This window comes from Pyrgilauda ruficollis, unplaced genomic scaffold (genome assembly GCF_017590135.1).
Source record: "Pyrgilauda ruficollis isolate IOZ18807 unplaced genomic scaffold, ASM1759013v1 scaffold122, whole genome shotgun sequence".
Taxonomy (NCBI): Eukaryota; Metazoa; Chordata; class Aves; order Passeriformes; family Passeridae; genus Pyrgilauda; species Pyrgilauda ruficollis.
Window position 1 is genome coordinate 1,256,303 of NW_024510544.1, and position 18,542 is coordinate 1,274,844.

At 44.3% G+C, this 18,542-nt stretch overlaps 2 protein-coding genes across 8 annotated transcripts in view; one reads left to right on the forward strand and one right to left on the reverse strand.

The window, feature by feature from the left end:
* Window positions 1-225, reverse strand: part of NSMCE1 (NSE1 homolog, SMC5-SMC6 complex component) — an 8,202-nt gene extending 7,977 nt beyond the window's left edge. For 2 of the 4 annotated variants that reach the window (XM_041490412.1, XM_041490408.1), the window contains exon 1: window positions 94-213. The gene's annotated coding sequence lies outside the window, so the exon portion shown is untranslated. Of the gene's footprint in view, window positions 1-93 lie in introns of all 4 variants that reach the window. The other 2 variants (XM_041490414.1, XM_041490411.1) reach the window with 2 other exon arrangements.
* Window positions 226-451: 226 nt separating this feature from the next.
* IL4R (interleukin 4 receptor) lies at window positions 452-13,405 on the forward strand. Of its 4 annotated transcripts, none has more exons than XM_041490403.1 (10): window positions 452-590; window positions 3,091-3,204; window positions 6,137-6,278; window positions 7,272-7,423; window positions 8,479-8,630; window positions 9,190-9,346; window positions 10,140-10,239; window positions 10,833-10,902; window positions 11,042-11,118; window positions 11,219-13,405. In XM_041490403.1, exons 2-10 carry the CDS (start codon window positions 3,135-3,137, stop codon window positions 12,957-12,959), a joined length of 2,661 nt encoding a protein of 886 aa, XP_041346337.1. In that variant the 5' UTR covers window positions 452-590; window positions 3,091-3,134; the 3' UTR covers window positions 12,960-13,405. The 4 variants fall into 4 exon arrangements, with proteins under 4 accessions (XP_041346337.1, XP_041346338.1, XP_041346339.1 ...); XM_041490404.1 differs by having other exon boundaries at window positions 485-618; XM_041490405.1 differs by lacking the exon at window positions 452-590 and adding an exon at window positions 713-1,871.
* Window positions 13,406-18,542: the final 5,137 nt, after the last annotated feature.

An 18,542-nucleotide genomic window follows, 5' to 3' on the forward strand; every position in this document is an offset into this window, starting at 1 on the left:
AGCGCGGCGCTCGGGCGGGGTGCGGGGGCGCCGGGCCCGGGGCCGCGCTGCGTCCGGGGCCGGAGCGGGCGCCGGTGGACACAAGGTACGTACGGCGGCCCCTTCGTCCTGGCGTCAGGACCGGCTCCTGCTCGTTGCCTGCGCTTGGCGTGCCGTTTGTGCGGTCTGTGTTTTTCTCCGTGCCGGTTCCGGGAAGGACGGAAGGTCTGCGCTCCCTCCGGGGCTTGGCCGGGCGCGGATCCCGGGGCCCGTCCCGTGCGGTGGCTCCGGCTGGAACCCGCGGCCAGAATCGCTTCTCTCTCCTGGAGGCTGTCAGACGCGAGTGCTCCTTTTACAGTATTTTACACAAAAGATGTGATTCTCCGCAGTGTCGTTCCTGCTGGACGCGCCTGTCGCGGGCCCGCTCGGAGCCGTTCCCGGTCGGAGCCGTTCCCGCCCGGAGCCGTTCCCGCCCGGAGCCGTTCCCGGCCGTGCCCCGCCCGGGGCTCCGGCCGCGCCCCCCGTGTGCCCGCGGGCCCGCAGGGCTCCGGAGCGGTTCGTGCTGAGCGCCCGGAACGGAGAGGTTTCTCGTCAGAAGGCATTACACACGGGTAACTCTGCACGGGTGTTCTTTTCAAGGTTCGATGCAGAATCTGTTGCTGAACCTTTTGCTCTGCTATGTTCCGCTTGTCTCACTTTATTCAGCGTTTATAGTCAGCGCTTTAAACTAGAGAGTAAGACAAGATGTGCATCAGTTTTAAAAAGAGGCAGTTTTAAACAGGGAAAGATGCGTTAGCTGTACAATTGCAGCAACGGTGCATTAAGCAGTCTTGTTTAAGATGACCTCTTGGTTTGGGCAGAGCTACTCTTGCACATAACAGTTTTGCAGATTATACCTGTTAATGAAATGTGACCCTAATTTCCGTAGAAGACCAGACCAAAAGTTAGTACCATTTTTCTTGATAGTAAATGAAATAATTCTAATCACATCATATTTTTTTTCAAGAAACAAAAGGGTAAGTGATCAAAGCATGTAGCTTGTGCCAGTAACCTTGTAGATCTGCTTCTAACCCTGACAGAGATTTCTTTCCTAGTTTTGGGGAAGTAACTTATGTCTTTGCAATTTACTTTCCTCAAATATATCAGAGCTACTAGGTTTGCTGCAATCTTAGTATTGTCTATATGTGTTACATACTTAAAAAAGTAAAAAATTAGACTGGTATTTATTGTCTGGTATAATGAAAAACTTAAGAGGTAACAGGCAGAAGAACTGTGGATGTTTTTAAATTTTCTCCTTTTGCAGTTTCATTGAAGCACTGGCTTAACTCCATTTTCATCCACATGTGCAGATCCATTCTTCCACGAGAAGATGGTTTTGGTCTGCCATCTGCTCATTTGGAAATGCTTACGTGATTCAGGATTCTTTGCCAAAGTTCTAAGAGTTCCAAGAGTTTCTTGGAACTCCAGTCATGTGGCAGTATTACCTAACAGTGGAAAGCAGCAAATGCTTCCTCTCTTGAGAATTCCAGGAAAAAGGGAAATGAAGAATTTTTTTTTTTTTTATGCCAGAGCAGTTGGCTCCTTTTTTCTGAGCAGCAGCAAAGGGGCTTGTGTTCTTTTTAAAAATATGTATTACTGTGCTTAGTCACATTTCATCTATTCTCAGAATATGAAAAAAACTCAACTCTTGAGTAATAGTTTTGTCAAGCTCTTATGAGGAATTTGTCTTTCAGGTTTGTTCTTTATTACTCGATGAGCAGTGACTGCCCCAGAGAAGGTCACAGAAGAGTCTCCATTCTGATCTTCTATTTTGACTAACAATGTCCTTATCCTTTAACTTCTAAGATGGATATTTGCAATCAGACAGACAGACTCACCTCTGTCAGACACATGTAATGTGGTTCTGCTGCATGGTTGGTTTGGGGAAGAGAGTATTGAACTACCATCCACAAATACCTTCCAGAGGTCTTTTCTGCTTCAGAGTCTGACCAATCTTATGCAGAACACCCAATACCATTCACCTGCTGAAAGAGATCTTCCCTTCCCTTCCCTTCCCTTCCCTTCCCTTCCCTTCCCTTCCCTTCCCTTCCCTTCCCAAAAAGCTAGCATACTACCTGGGAGCCCTACAGGTATAACCAGAACAGCTGAAGCTTGCAGGCAGCAAGAACACTCTGTCCAGATATGAAAGTTATAAAACTCCAAAAGCATGAGAGGAAGGGACCAAAGGGTTGTGCCTTAACAATGTGCTGCTGAACAAATTTTATCCCTCTTTATACTGAAAGCAAAGCCAAAAGCATATTAGTTAGCATGACTTCACTTACAAATTTACCAAAATTTGAAATGCCTGATATCCATTTATAGTTATATGAAAGCTGGTAGCCTTATCTTAGGCATTAAGTAGCCATATTGGTAAAAAAATCTTAGGGACACTTGCTATTTTTAAGTCTGAAATTAATTACTTCATCTGTTTTCAATTTACCTAGACAGTTTTGCTATGCTTAGGGACATAAAACCTGCATTATTTTCCTTCTCCAAAGTTGTTCTGGTTATATCATGACTAGGTGTGTTTTACAACTTTTTAATAATTAATGTTTTAATGAATCTGCATTCTTTTGGAGCAATGCTCAGAGTTCTTTGCTAAAATTCTTTTTTTAAAGACGTGATACTCAGATTATCAAGGCACTGGTGATAAGACTTGGAGAAAACATTTTAGTCAATAGATTGGACACTTCATTCTTAAATTCTTTTACTTATCTGAGTGAAATTATAGGGCTTTGGTGACAATGTCAGTGATTTTGGTCTAGTGCTTGCCCTTTTTTACCCTTTACCTACTAGCAGCCTTTCTTTTCTAGTAGCTAAAGAGGCAGCTCCACTGTCAATGCCAGTCCTGTATCCTCTGTCATGGAAATTTTGCAGAAAAAGTCTTCTAGCTCATTTGTGTTCTCCTTATTCTTCTACATGTCTCATTCCGTGAGCTAATTTTAGGGGCCAGAGGTGGGAAACAGGTACAGCAGGGAGTCTGAATTCTAACATCTAGCAGAGTGGTAGGGTTTTTTTACCTTTACCTTAACTGAGGCAGGGATGTAAGCTTATTATGTTTTCTGTTGGCAGAATTGCAGCACAGTTTTTCCTACTGTACCTGACCATCGTCAGTAATGGCAAGGCTCCCAAGTGCTACACCATATACCCTGTGGATCCTTTTCTTTTCATATACAACAAATGAAGGTATGTTTGTCAATATTTTAAATTATTATAGTGAAGTTTTTCTTGATAGCATTTTTATATGACATTAGGTAACGCTGTTACCACTTATTAACTACTGTAAAATTTGTAACTTCAAATGTCAGAAGTATCCCTGTACTAGAAAAAAATCTTAGATTTTTTTTTTTAATCTTTATATTGACCTTTTCTATGTGGACAAGAAAAACTAGGAATTTGCAGAAAGGAGAAACAGGTTTGGAAAGCCATCTCCTTCTTCCCCAGTATCTGAGTATCCCCAGCACTGTTCACCTCACTGTGAGCCAGGTCTCTGCAGCCCAGGCAGCTCTGCAGGAAGCTCCAGAGTCCCTGGCTGCTGTGGTTTGCCCGTGGGGCCGCGGGGGAGCCGCTCACAGAGCTGCTGCCAGTGTGTGCTCTCCAGTGGTGCCAGTGTGTGCTCTCCAGTGGTGCCAGTGTGTGCTCTCCAGTGGTGCCAGTGTGTGCCTCCTCTGCTGCCAGTGTGTGCTCTCCAGTGGTGCCAGTGTGTGCTCTCCAGTGGTGCCAGTCTGTGCTCTCCAGTGGTGCCAGTGTGTGCTCTCCAGTGGTGCCAGTCTGTGCTCTCCTCTGCTGCCAGTCTGTGCTCTCCAGTGGTGCCAGTCTGTGCTCTCCGTGGTCAGCAGAGGCTGGCTGGAAAGCACGCTTGGCTGGGCTGGAGCAGGCGGGGCAGGCCTGTCTGCGGACGGGGCAGCCCTGCCCTGCCCAGCCCTGCCCTGCCCTGCCCAACCCTGCCCTGCCCTGCCTTCCCCTCCCCTGTCCTGCCCTGCCCAGCCCTGCCGCCCTGCCCAGCCATCCCCTGCCCTGTCCTGCCCTGCCCAGCCCTGCCCTGCCCGGGGCACACAGTGACAGGATTCTGGTGTGTCCCTCGCCACCGTCCTGTCAGCCGGCAGGTGCGTTGAGTCGAGTGCTGCTGGTTCCTTAAGAGTTATTTCATGAAGCTCAGCTGGCAGAAGCTGACTTTCCATACCCATAAACATGGGCTGTTTTCATTGTATCTGTTATGATGTTAGATTAAAAATACTAATGAGGTATATATAGTAATGGTTTTCAATAATGCATTTTTATTTTCTGGAAAATGAATCTCACACTTTGCTTTCTGTATTTTTTTAACTAGCTCCACAGTAGTTTATGGTTTCTTAGATCTTGTTTTGTTTTATAAAGCAAACCAAAATAGTTAAAGACATTTTAAAGTACCCTGTCTCTAAAAAAGAAGGTTTATTAGCTACTGTCTTGCATACTATGAAATAGTGCAATTTGAATTAATGAGAAGGATCAAAGTTTGCAAGAACACATTGGCGGGATTGTCTGGTCTAGGTAATCCCACCTTTTCATTTCCCTAAATGATCTTTATCAAAGTTTAATTAAAGGTATCTGGCCATCACGTTTTACATTTGCAGATCCTGTACTGTATCATAATATGCAGAAGTTGGATCATAGTAAATAACACAAGTGGACTACAGAAAAGTAGACATGTAGGGAAGTACCAAATGAAATTTGGTACTTTCAGCAAAAAAGGCGTGTGAGGAATAATCTGAAATTTAGATACCTGTTGGAAGGAATAAGCCTGTGAAGCAGAAGTGGCTGAAGGACAAAGACCTTGCAGCATGTGAATAGTTGGCAAATGAGCCTTGAATTTGCAATGTAAATGACCAGCATGGAGGGTTGGTAATGTACTGGGCCATGTACACAAAATTTGGTTTTGTATAATTGCCACAGAAAACCTTCTAGCAGAATCCCTTTGGAAATTCTCAGATAATTAATAGGATTTTAAAAAACAGGTATTTTAATTTTTTTTACAGGAGATTGACATGTAAAGCAGAAAAGGATTTATATTTGTACAGGTTGTGCAAGAAAAGGGAGATACTGTTATTATTTACCTGTGGAAGAGAAGTCAAACATCAGAAAAGGCAAATAATTGTTTTGGATGATAAAAGTATTAGCTATTTCTAGCTATTTTCTTATAATCACATTCCAGGGTCCAGTATCAATATTGAGTTGGCACAGGGTTAATCCAAATAACAACATGGCCTTACTGTCACCTAGCTTCTCTTCTGTTCTGTATATCACTCTTGTGGAGCACATTGAAATCAAGGAAAGTGAGGCTGGAAGGGATACTGAGGATTGTGGATTCTATTTCCACTTCCAGTTCTAACAAAGATATTTTGACCACTATATTCTCTTTTTTGGTTAAATACCTCCAGTGAAAATAGTTATAAACTTGAACACTGGAGTGCAGACTCTGGGGTTCCGTGCACCTCCTCAGTGCCTGGCTGAGTGTGACTTCATCTCTCCTCAGTCTTGAAAGCTCTCATAACAATGATGAGTAGAAGACAGAGCAGGCAGTACTGAGTGGCATGAAGTAAAGGTGTATGTTAGAAGAAAGACTGTGGCAGGAAGATCTGCTGGGCACTGGGGAGCTGCTCTGGGAGCATGCTCTCCCATGCATTTGGGAAGCTTCCAACCTTTTACCTTAGCTGTAGGTAAAACACGAGTCATGACTGTAAGCAGTGAACCTGGTCTGACTGTTAATTATCTGCATTTTGGGTCTTGAACCTTTTGTATTTAATGCTGTTTTGTAATTTAATGCTGATGTGTTTTAAGTAGAGCTATTGCAATCGGATTTTCTGTGCTTGGAAGTCTCTGTTGGCTGAAATGTGCCTTTCTATCTCAATATTACTACTGCAGACTCTTCCTGTCCAAGACCGTAGACATTGTCTCTAGAAAGGTGGAGACAGCCTCAGTGTTTGTTACTCTTTCCGTTTACCCAGACACAAAAAATAAAAATGTTTTCACTTAATTTGTAGAGGTGTGGCAGCTCTGTTTAGATGGAAAAGTTAGTATTTCTGCTTAGTCCAATATAGTCTTCTGATTCTCTTGCTTCTCATTTTATGCTTTCTCCTAGTTCTGACTGCAGGACACATACACGAATTTGCATGCTTCACTGACTATGACAAAGAGCTGGTTTGTCACTGGAAGGTGCCTGCACAAACCAATTGCTCCAAAGAATTCGTGCTCTACTACAGCAAGGAAACTTCTTCTGTGTTGTAAGTGTTTAATAAGATGTTACACTGCCATTGTTAGAGTTTCATATATCCTATAGCCACTATTTGCTTTAATTTCCTCCCTCTACTGTGGGTGTCTGGGAAAAAAAATACTTCAGATTATTCCTCTTAAAGTAAAATGGATTCTTTCCTTTTAAGTAAAATGGGTTTCTGCATTAACAGCACCCTCAGTTCAGTGGTCTACTCCTTTGTAGAACTTCCTGCTCTCTTAGGACAGAGGAGGGGTCAGGTAGGAGTGGGGACAGTAGGAGTGGTGGGGCACTTAGAAGTTTACAAAACCTTAACTTCATGCAAAATGTTACCTTCTTCATGAGAAATCTTTCTTGATTCACTGGTCTGTAGCCTGTGTGAAAGCTGCTTTCCACTGAAGGCCAGGTGGTTGTCTCTGCACAGTGTAGCCCTTGTTCAGGCACAGACTGTTGTCTCTGCACAGTGTAGCCCTTGTTCAGGCACAGACTGTTGTCTCTGCACAGTGTAGCCCTTGTTCAGGCACAGACTGTTGTCTCTGCACAGTGTAGCCCCTTGTTCAGGCACAGACTGTTGCCCCTGTTCTGAGCAGGGCCAGGCATCATCTCTTACACAAGAAGATGCATCTGGGTTCTCCTGTCCCTTGCTGCATGATTTCACCACACCAACATTCAAATAACCTTGCTGATACACTGCAATAAACCTGTTCCTGTACTAACAAGCTGTTAGTATGTTCCTTTAGAAGCTGAAGTGTGACAAAGGGTTGTTATTTGGGATCAATCCTTGGCCTTTCTGTCAAGTTTTTAATTTGTGTGATACAGATATCCAGGGGGTGGCTGGGGAGGGTGGGTTGTTTGGGGATCTCAGTTTTGTTTTGGAAATATTTCTGGGAACTGACTTGTCTCAGTTCTGATTAGTTATACATGTTGGGAAACTTGATTTCACCTTTTCAAGGAATAGTGTGTCACATTTTCTTAAACATCACATAGTTTTGTGCCTGTTTTTCAGAAACAAGTGTGTTCCTGAGAATGAAAAAGACAGTTTAAGGTGCACTTGTACAATATATCCAGAATATTTTGTATTAGGCCTCACATATATTCTAGCCCTGCAATTCAATGGCACTGATTCGTGGAATTACAATGTTACACCAGCCCTTGTTGGTAAGAACTTGTTTCCTTTGTCACTGGCATGTCTGGCTCAAGGCTTTGCCCTCCTAGCTAACTTCTCATTCATGTCCCCAGAACAGTTTTTGCTTGTCAGAGGTGCAAAATGTCATGGTAGCTTAAATGCAAAATCCATTTGTTTTAGAAACCTGATTGTGGATTAGATTCTTAAGGAATTAATGTAAGTAATGGGGAAGGCAGAGAGTGATTGTTCCTCTAGCTGTACCCTCTCAGCTGCAAGCCAAAAGGAGTTTGGGGACTTAAATTATCTTTAGTGCCTTGTACTTGTGGCTTACAAGAGGAACAGGAATCATGCTACTTTCAGTTTCTAGAAGGATACTAGGTTATCCCTACTGAAATTCTTCCCATTCCTGTCTCTGTCATACTCTGATTTTTCATGCTAGTTGAATCATGCTAAATGAGCAGGAGATTTTTACAGTAATTGCTGTTGGATTTCAACAGCTGGTGATAAAAGTGTTTAAGAGACTGCTCCTAAACAGGACAGAGTGTAGACACAATTCATGTCTGCACCTAGACCCCCAGTTTGGTCAGAACAGTGTGCTTGTTGGTAACGCCTGTCACCTTAAACACTCAGAGAAACCATTCTCATACCTTAGGCAGGCCAAGGAGCTGGTTCTCTTCGGAATACTTGATTGATGCTGGTGCTTATCTGCCAAATAAGCAGAAGTCCACGTTGATTTTCAAGAGACAGGGAGCCAGGACAGCTTGGCAGTGATGTTGGAGCTCTGTGCCCACCCGGCCTCACAGCTGCTACTGTCAGGGCACAGGTTGTTCCTGTTTCTCCAGACTGAAAGCTGCATCCAGTGCACCAAAAGGCTGTGCTTGCAATTGGTTCAGCCAGCTTGAGGAATCAGTGCTTAATAGATACCCTCAAGTTGCTCAGGTTCGGCCTCTCTGTTCTTGTGCTACAGCACAGTGAAAAGGGTCTGTGCCTTGACTGCGATGATATTCTGGTCTCTGCTGAATGCTTCTCTCTGCTTCTCTCTGTCAGTGCTCTCCCATTACCCTGTTCTGTATTCTTTAACATACAGTTAAGCCAAGAGCCCCCAAAAATCTTGCCATTGAGAAAGCTGAAAATGGTAATTTCAATCTGAGTTGGGAGGAGAGCTACTCTCATCCATCTTTTCTCTCTGGACCAGTTATCTACGAGGTGAAATACTGGAGGAAGCATCACCCGACAGAGGTAAGACACACCCAGTCTCTTCATTTTCAGTCTCCAGAGCTTTAAGGTTTAAAAAGTCCTCTACAAAGTCACTTCATTAATAATAATGTAAGGGCCAGCCAGAGCACAGTGATCCTGATTACACACTTGCCACAGTTCACTTTGCCCCCAAGATAGTTCAGCTGGGTGTCAGAGAATTGAAACTCTTCTGACTGCCACCCCAAAATGGTCTGCTGCTTGCAGTAGACAGGGCAGAGATTGAAAATACAATGCTTCTGTTCCCTGAACTTCATTTTCTCCTTAGACATCAGGAAGCTGGAGGTTGATGGCTCTGTGGGGCAGGTGAGTTCTGAATAATCTGAAAAAAGCATTACTGGGCTGGGCTGCTTCTGGTAGCAGAAGAACATGCATGGTGGCAGGTAACAAATGCCACCTGCTGATGACATGAACTGCAGTATCATAAACAGTCGTTCATTTGTGAAAGGTCACTGAAACACGTAACACTGTTAACATGTAGTTGCTGTCTCTAGCCCTTCACCCTATAAGGAAATCAAAGTGAACTTTCTCACTTTCTTTTCAGGTTTCTGTAAAAGCAATTAACTACCAAGCAAAAAGCTTTGAGATTACTGCAAGCTCCTTGAAGAGGGGCTATGATTATGTTGCAAGTCTCAGGTGTAACTACGTGTACTACCCCGCCTACTGGAGTGAATGGAGTGAAGAAGTTGAATTTCGCTATGGTAATAGTGTCAGGAATAACAGATTGGTAAAAGGATGGTATACAGTCTTACATACTCTGCTGCTCTCTTGGAGGAGAGTTATGGACTCATTATCTTTATCATTTTGAATGTAATGTGAATACATCTGTAAAGGCTTCCAAAGACACTAAACATAGATAGGCAACTCCTTGGGAAACTCAGGAAGAGAAGACCAAGGGAGGTTGGATTGCTTAGCCTTGTGAAAAACAGGCTGAAAGGAATCTGTTTATTCTCTATAAATATTTAATGAAGTAGAAGAGATATTTGAACTAAACAGCAAAATTGATGTGAGAGCAAGTGAGTATAAATTTTACATATATATATATATATATGTATATATGTGTGTGTGTATATATATATGTATATATATATATATATGCTGCAAATAAAGCAGTGTTTTAGTGGAGGTAGGAGGGTTTATAAAAACCCCTGAAGAGCAACAGAAAGAGCAAGAAGCATAGCTGCACTGCAGTGACAGTGACAATGCCACTTCAGGCGCTGTGACAGCCCCTGTCCCCGAGGGCTGACGGTCACGCTGGCTCTCCTGGCTCCTGCCACCCCAGCAGCTGGGCACAGACCTGTGCCAGGTCTCTGACACACCACACACCATTGCTGCTGGCAGCTGTGGGGGTCTGTTGTTAACAAGCCAGAAGCTTTATTTTACATTCTCTAAAAGAGAATTTTTTTGAGTTGCAGAAGAGCAGCAAATAATTTGGTATTGTCAGTGCTTGCATTTGGATGCACATTCACATGTACACATTTGCTTGTTTAACAGATTACCCGGTGAAGGCTGAAGACATTTTGCAGATGGCTGTGCCCACATCCTGCATACTGATCATGGCAGGATCTATAATTTGTTACTTCTGTTTCACCAAGTAGGTATCCTGCTTGTTACAGAGTTTATTGAGTAACGGTTTGTACGGATATCGGTATTGCTACTGGTTAGACAAATGTCTGGTAGCACAGAAATCTAATGTTTGGGTTTTCTGAGCACCTTTATCTAGCTGTCTGTGAGCAGAGATTTTATAAACACAAGTCAGTTTTGTAAACTGTCATTTTCTGAATAGTCTTATTAATATTACTAGAATAGGCTTATTATAGTAGGGGGTTGTCAGTTTTGGACCTTGGTCTTTGCTGGAGTTCAAGTAATGATGGCTAAATACCTTTATTTCTTTCAAAAATTTTCAAATGGTAAGGTGGAATTTTTAAATGGTAATGAGATCCTGTCTATTTCACATCCTTTTAAACATGATTAGAAGTACAGGTGACTGTTGTTGTGCAGAGCAGTCACATACCAAACATACAAACATCTTTGCTCTGGTTTAATGAAAATCAGGAGATGCCCAAAATGAACCCTTTCTGTTGCTGCAATGCAGATCCTAAGAGGGAAAGGAGAAAGAAGAGAGAAATGTGCACTCATCAAGCCCAAGTGCAGTCAAAACAAGTTATTTTCATTCTTCCCTTGCAGAGTGAAGAAAGAATGGTGGGATCAAATCCCAAATCCAGCAAAGAGCCAATCGGTTGTAAAAAATGTCAAGGTAATTTAAAAGCTTTGCAAAAAATACCTTTTCCTGATCATCAGAAGCAAAATATGTAGTAAATTCTATTGTCTGTCTAGTGTAAGGGATACTAAATACAGCTTATATGTGTCCTAAATCCCATTTGTATCTTTATTAGTTTTCAGTTTTGTACTATTTTGATGAAATGAAGTTCCCGTTCCAGGACTTAAAGCAGAGTCACATGGAACAACAAATGTAAGTAAGATTAAAAAAAAAATCCCTCTGCTTTACAGCATAAAATTGTTTCCTGTACCATAAACATTAACTGTCCTTTCCTTTTGACTTCCAAAAACAGAAGTTGCAAGAACTGTCTGGCTCGAAGTTTGTCAAGCCAAAACTTCAAGAGAAAAGATAACATCAGAAATGTTGAGAAATCTTGCAGTTGCCACAGCAAGTCTGAAGAGTGGTTGCCAAAAGGCAGCAGTGCAGTTTTAACCCCTGATACAATACCGGTTGAAGAGTGTATAGAAATCTGTGTCTGTTTAACAGACAGTGAAACTGAGAGCCAAGAAGAAACTGGCAACCAGATCACCATGTTTGAGCCGTGTGAGAGCAGCATGGGTGCTTTCAGAGAGCACCCTGAACACAATGAGTTACTAGCTAACATGTTTGATGCACTCCTGGCAAATGAAAATAACATGCAAGAAAATAAAGGCCCAAACATCCCCACATCTGAGAGGAAAACCTTAGAGAGCATTGGGTCAGAAAATCCATCACAGCAAAATCCAAAAGAAACTACAGCCCAGAGTCCACAACCGTGTGCTATTTCTCATACAGCTCCCCTTTTCACCAAAGCCTCTCAAGATGACTACAATTGTAGTACAGCCAGCAAAGAGTCAGAGCTATCAGAAGAATCCTTTGAATCTGGCTATCGGAGCTCCAGCATAAATTCTGCTTCTCTGGATGCAAGAGATCTTCAACAAATGGTTCATCAAAGCCATTTTCTGTGTCGTTCTGAAAGTGAGCTTGACTCTTGTGTCCTGACCCAGGAATCTACAAATAAATCATTGTTTGGAACCAAAACAGACAGAATAAACAGCCCTGCAGACAAGAGTTTTGATACCCTTGTGTCTGCATCCATGGGGTTGTGTAGTTCTGCCTACAAGAGCTGCGACACCCTTTTGTCTCCATCCCTGGAACCCTGTGGCTCTGCCTACAGGAGCTTTAATGTGCTTGTGTCTGCATGCAAGGAACCCAGCAGCTCTGCATACAAGAGCTTCAGTGCCCTCATGTCTCAGTCAATGGCTAACAGTAGCCTGACTCTGGGCTTTGAAAGTGTGCCTTCCTCATCGCCTTTGAGACAGCTGTCAGAGATGCCCGAATGCAGCTGCAGAGATCAAAGTGCTCAGCCTGCTAGCAATCAGATGTGTTATAACAGCTACAGATCTCCCAGCACTGAGCTTGATTTTCCAAACACCTGTTCAGAACATACTGATTTTCCGTCTTTCTCCACACATGCAAATGAAGGTCCTTCAGCTTTTCTTTCAGAGAAAGAAATGCATAAGCAAGTAATATATCAAAATGTTCAAAGGAAAGCCAATATAATTTCTTGCTCCACTGCACCTCAGCCATCTGGCTATCAGCCTTTTGGTAGTGCAGGTAAATGTAATGGTCTGTACTGGGACAGTGGCAATGAGGTTATGTCTACGTCACTATATGAATCCTTCCTTAATCTGTGCAACAACCCGAGTGAAGCACCTTCAGATACTGCAATCTATGAATCTGACCCAAGGATAAAGGACGGTGTGTGTTTGACTGTTCAGGGTTCTGACTGCCCCATTGTCCCAGGTTTAGCTTCTAGTGAGAATGACACACAGACTAGTGATGGCAGCCCTTGGATCAACAGCACTAATGAACTGTATGGTGATAGCAATGATGGAAATACCAGCAGAGATGAACAGCTGTTGCATTTGTTAGAGATGAAATGTCAAGATTTAAACAGCAGAGAAAGAGCTACAAAGGCAACAAAATGGAAAAGCTTTAACTCTACTGGTAAAGTAATGCAAGAGGGTGGTGATAGCAGACTAAAATACTGACTTCCACTGCCACTCACACAACCACTTGAGGGAACTTGGAGATGCAGGGGGAAGTGAAGAGGTGCTGAAGCATGCAGACGGGGGTGGGGGGTGTGGCTCAGCAGTCAGTTTACCAGCATCACTGAACAGTATTGGGCTAAACTTAGACAGAAAAACTGCAGAGGCCCTGGAGCTCCATAGCTCAGACAAGGTGCTACCTTGTAATTTTGTGAGTAACTCCTATCCTTCTGACTCTCACACCATTCACAGTGAGGACTCCATACTGGCATTTGTAGTTAAAAAAAAGACCAGTAGAACTATTAATGGAAAACAGCAGGAAAAATGAGAAAAAAATGAAACTTTTGTGCGAACTCTTGCCCAAGAAGACAACTGCTATATGGAGGTAGCCTAGCCACATTTGCCAGGACTGAATTAGTCTTTGGAAATAAACTGTATGGCAAGTTGAATTGTTGCTTGTTATTTCAATCTTTACTGAAGTGAGGGCTACTCTAGGTCACCCATGATTCATTGGGTTGTAGCACTTCTGCCTGCCTGGGACGGGCAGCTGGGACATGATGCAGACCCCTGGGCACAGTTGGGTTTGGCACCCAGCAGTGGCAGCCACAGCTCAAAGGGACAAAGTCAGAGCTGGTGTCTCCAGCTGTGAGACATCTCTAAAAGGGAGCAGCCACTGCAGGAAGCAGTTCTTAGTACAGCTCTTGTGGTTATTGCCCTGGCTGTGTGTTGCTTGGGAAGCACACAAAGGTTACGTGGAATGTGCTGACATACCTGAAACTGGGATGTGGGTGCAGGTCCAAAGGGAAGGTGTTTGATTTGTGACACAGCTTCCATATTACTTCTTTTGGGGTCGGAGATGTTGCCCTGTGTGCTTAGCCCTGGTATGGGTTGTATGTTTCTATACCTGCGCAATCAAGACCTGAGGTAAAGATTACCATCATTTGCACTTACACAGTGCTGTTATTGGTGATTAGTTTCTTACCTTGTAGAAACAAGCAGTTACTTCAGCAGCTGTAAAAGGAATCAGGGATTTCTAAGCAGTGTTTCTTCCCAGAAAGATTATCCAGTGTGTGGTCCAACACCCTACCTTAGTGAAATACTTTTTTTAGCTTCTTGTTCTTGTCCAATCAGAATAGGAATTAGCCCACACCTTAAAGGCAGTATGTACTTCTTGTTGGATAATTACTCAAGAAGTTTTACTGACAAGTTCTCTACAGCATAATTATATATTTCAGTATGGTAAATTCCACCCTAGTATGTTGGCAACAGCATAAAACAAATAAGAACCATTAAGTAATGGAGTTTTTCTATTGACATGTATACATTTGTTCTCATTTAGAAAACTCTATTTGTATTACTGTTCATAAGATAGGAAATCATAATGCTAAGCACAGCAACTGGTACTGCAAATCTCTCTTCCAAGTTGGTGAAGTAGTAGAGGTGTCTGTGTAAGGACACCAGTGGTGCTTTCTTTCGCTTCTACACCTGCGCTCTCTCTTGTGTCCTTTGTGAGAAGAAAGATTTTGCATCCATGAAGGCTTGTGCTTGGCTGGAGAGGTCTGCTCAGGCCAACTTTGCTGCAGCACTTGCTTCTCTGATGAGCCCCAGCTCTATTCTGCCTTTCCCTGGCTTTTTTGTTCAACATAGCACTCCAGTCTGCACATTTCCATATGATGGTTTTCTGTGTGGGGTTATTCTTCCCTTTCTCTCCCTTCAATATTTCTCTGGTGAAATGGAACCTAACTCTTAGAGAAGGGGGATCCCTGTTCCTATGTCTTTGTATAGCCCAGAACTGGAGACAGACAGTGGGGCTGAGGGGGCAGCTCTCTGGCTCGCCCTCTCCCTGCAACAGGCATGGTGCCTGGCTGTAGTGTGAGCTGAGTTCCCTGTTCCATCCCCTAACCCTGCCACTTTTGCCATGCATAGCTATTGCCAGGCTATGAAACCCAGATGGGTTTCAAGTGACAGGTTTCTGGCCCAAGCTGGTGATCTGCCCCTTGGGTGGTGAGTGGGAGTTGTGACTTTGAGCTGGCAGTGAGGGGTCTGAACTGAGGTCACCACCTGGGGACTAGCCTGTGCCTGCACGCTTATACAGAGAGAGGCAGCTCACCCTCCCAAGAGAGGAGCTTTGGTGCCCTCCAGCCATGTCCTATTAGTGAATGAGGGCTCCTGCCAGGACAGAGAATTACTGATCATGGTAAGCATATATTCATTGGTTTTCAGTTTGTTTTGAAAACTGCTGTGCAAGTGAAGGCTTGTGCCAAGTTTTAGCCTAGTTATAGTGCCATTTATTACTTGCTCACAATCACTCCACCTCCACATCTATCTCACCTGTTTATCTACCAAATACTAGCAACCTGACTCACCATGAGTGAAATGGGTTCCTGAGAAACAAAAAGCTGGTGCACTCACAGTTCAGGAGAAACTAGTTCAGATACATTCCTTTTCCGTTGCAGAAATGCCAGAGGCTTGGCTTCTTTTCATTTCTCTTCTGAACAGAGTTGGCTCCTTGGAAATATGCACCTGTAAGGATCAGCTGTTGGCAAATTCCCATCAGTCATGAGGTTTATCATTGCCCAGAGAAAGCTGACAATAACCACACGACAAGGGTGATCCTAGATAGAGCAGGACCTTGAGGATGTGGCGTCAGGTTCTTGGGGGTAGGGACAAGTTAATTTAGGGTGAAGGAGGGGTCAGCTTCTTAAATATCTTGACTCTGCCTCTTGCTTTGTGACCCTGCATTGTTGAGGCAGGGTCCAGGGATGTCCAAGTGTTCACCCACCATGAGGTACAAACTTTATATAAGAAAACCAGTTCTTTTAAGTGTTGCAATGATAGGGCCAAAGGAACAAAGGGTTAGAGAACTAAATGAGAGGGTTGCAACTCCCAAAACCCTGCTCCCTAAGGTTTACCTCTGACCATGCAATTATGTGACAAAACTCCTTAATGAAGAGAGGCTGAGAGGCTGAGAGAACAGTTTGTTTTCTCCTAACCAGGTCTTCTCTGTCAAAAACCTTTTAGGGATCATGATTCATGCAGTTTGTGTTCTAGCCCTCACAGAGGTGCTTCCAAAATGTGTTATTTTGTATGCAGTTGCTTTTACAAATAAATAGGTAATTTTAATTAATTGTTGGGAGAACTGTGCCTGGGCATTGCCCAGGCATGTGTGTCCATGCATGCACACAAACACACAGATAATTTCTCACCTCTGCAGATTGCTGAATACAAGGTCTGCCCCAGGCTCCCACGTGATGATGTATCTTGATCTCACATTACCCGGAATTTTCATTTCTTTCAGCATGCTTCTGTGACTGAGACCTTGCAGTCATGGCCACAGCCCTCAAGGCCTCTCCTACTGCACCAAAGTCACAAGGTCAGAAGGTAAAAAAAGCAGGGAGACCAGTGAACCAGTTTGGTTTTCAACTGCAGGACTTTTGTCTTTCTAAGCAGATTGCTCCAAAGCAAAGGAAAAACACAGTCAAATGAGGAAGAGAGCACTTTCCAGATACCTCAGTAACACAACCAAAGTTAAAGCCTAAGGAATTGCCATACGTTGGCCTGTTCTCCCAGACTGCCTAATAACAGCTATCAGCAGAACAGCTGGATTGCTAAATCCCGTTTTCATTCCTTGTGACAAGCTTGTTGACAGGAACTGTACATCTCTGCAGAACTCTGGCCAAAGGCACTTTGCTCTATTTGTCCTTTTTGCTGTCCTGCTTCCAGTCTGCCCCTCCTGTGGTTTTCTATAACACTGGAATGTCCATGCTGTCCCTTCAGTAAGACTGCAAGATGAAAGAGAAGAAAAAGTGGCAACAGCCCAAGTTGAGCAGAATGGGGAACTGGCTGCTGTGGCTGTTTAGCTGCATGAGGGCAGGAGCAGCCATTTTAGTTGTTTTTTTGCTCTTAGCCAGAATGCTGTCTATAAAACTGACCATCTTTTCATGAGACCTAAGATTCTATATTCTGAATGCAGAGAGGCAATTGTCATGGCAAGAGCTGTTACAGTACAGCCTGTGAGTCACAATCTGTCTTTGGTACAGGGATTACTGTGCTAGACTGGCCCCAGTCCAAGGAGCATGGCAGGCATGTCCTAAGGAGCTCCTGTCCCAGTTTAGTGGTGGATCAGCCATTTCCTTCATCCTGTCTCTACCCAGTCGTAAAGAGCGGGGCATTCATAACAGTGTGGTATTTGTCCTCTGATTGAAGGCTACAAAGTTGGTGACTAATACGTAGCACTGGGATTTTCCTACTACTGTTTCCCCGGCTCTTAGAAATGGGGAAATTCACTATAAGCTGAAGGGTTTGAGGTTGACTGCTTCTCCCCAGCTCAGCTACTGCTGGTTTCACTTGCAATGAGCCACCCACACAGCAACAAGAATTATAATGAGGTGAGAAAGCACTGGACGGCATTGTGGGGGTAGAATTTCCATGCCTGGGTCAGCCTTGTAACCAATCCCCAGTTCTTGTTTTGACGCCCTAGGGAGTTTCTGTGAGAACCAGATGTGCATTGGCCATGGCTGGCCATGGAGCCAGTGCCTGTGGTAAACAGCCAGCTGAGGTTTGGAGGAGCTGCCTTGTACTGTACTGCAAGTGCTGACCAGTGCACATGTCTGGCAGGCCCTGGGCTTGGAGGCTGTGCAGGGCAGCTCACTGCTGGGTGGTCCTCCCCCTCCACTACCTGGCTGAGGTGCTTCAGAAACACACAGCATGCTCCTCCACACCATGACGGGGGGCAATGAAGCCATGAAATGCCCTGTTTCCTCTACTACAGCAGGAATTAGGATACACAGTTTGGCCTGTGCTAACTATTTCATGGCCTTATTCTGAGCTGTGCTGTGCCTCTGCAACAGACCCTCTTGTCCAGAAGTATTAGGAATTCTTCCCACTTCTGGTCAAGCTGCCTTTGCTGTTCTTACAACTGAAAAACCTCTGGCTCTGCTCCTATATTGGGCTTGTGTAGCAAGATTTTATAGTGGAGGGGGGGCTACAAGGGTGGCTTTTCTGAGAAGCCACTCCCTTCCTGCCTTTTCTCCTAAAGACACATCACATTGCCGCCAGTGACATGGGAAGTTACCAAATGTGTTAGGACTGCATGTTCTGTGGTTTATAGATGCAGCTGGCCACCCCCCCTGCAGCTTGCTGCGTGAAGCCTTTGCTTTGCACATGCTGCCACAGCCAGAGGCTGAAGACAGCTGGTGTTTTTCACCCTGTGACAGGTGCCCGAAGCTGCCTAAGTCACACTCCATCGCTGCACCAGTCCCAAGTGTGGAAGAGCTGCAGCCAGGCAGGATAGGGGGGACATGCTGATTTTTGACAGCTGTGGTAAAACAGCTCCATGAGATGCAGATGAGGATCTTGCCATAAACATCTGTGTGCCAGGAGTAGAGTTCTGGTCTTGGTACATCCCCAGTTGCAGATGTGGGGACAAGCTGATCAGTGTTGCCTTAAGGGGGTCGGTTTCTGCCAACCTGCATGGAAGGAGCAGGGAGTTCTGCCAGCACTGCCAGCTCAGGTCAGCGCTGTGGGAATGCATGAGCCTTGCTGACCTTGTGCAGAGATGCTCTGGGCATGCTTTGCATGGTGCAG

Coding starts and splice junctions, on each gene's coding strand:
- IL4R (XM_041490403.1), top strand. CDS start 3,135: ATGGCAAGGCTCCCAAGTGCTACACCATATACCCTGTGGATCCTTTTC. Junction 9,347..10,139: donor AGAAGTTGAATTTCGCTATG/GTAATAGTGTCA, acceptor CTTGTTTAACAG/ATTACCCGGTGAAGGCTGAA. Junction 10,240..10,832: donor TGTTACTTCTGTTTCACCAA/GTAGGTATCCTG, acceptor CTTCCCTTGCAG/AGTGAAGAAAGAATGGTGGG.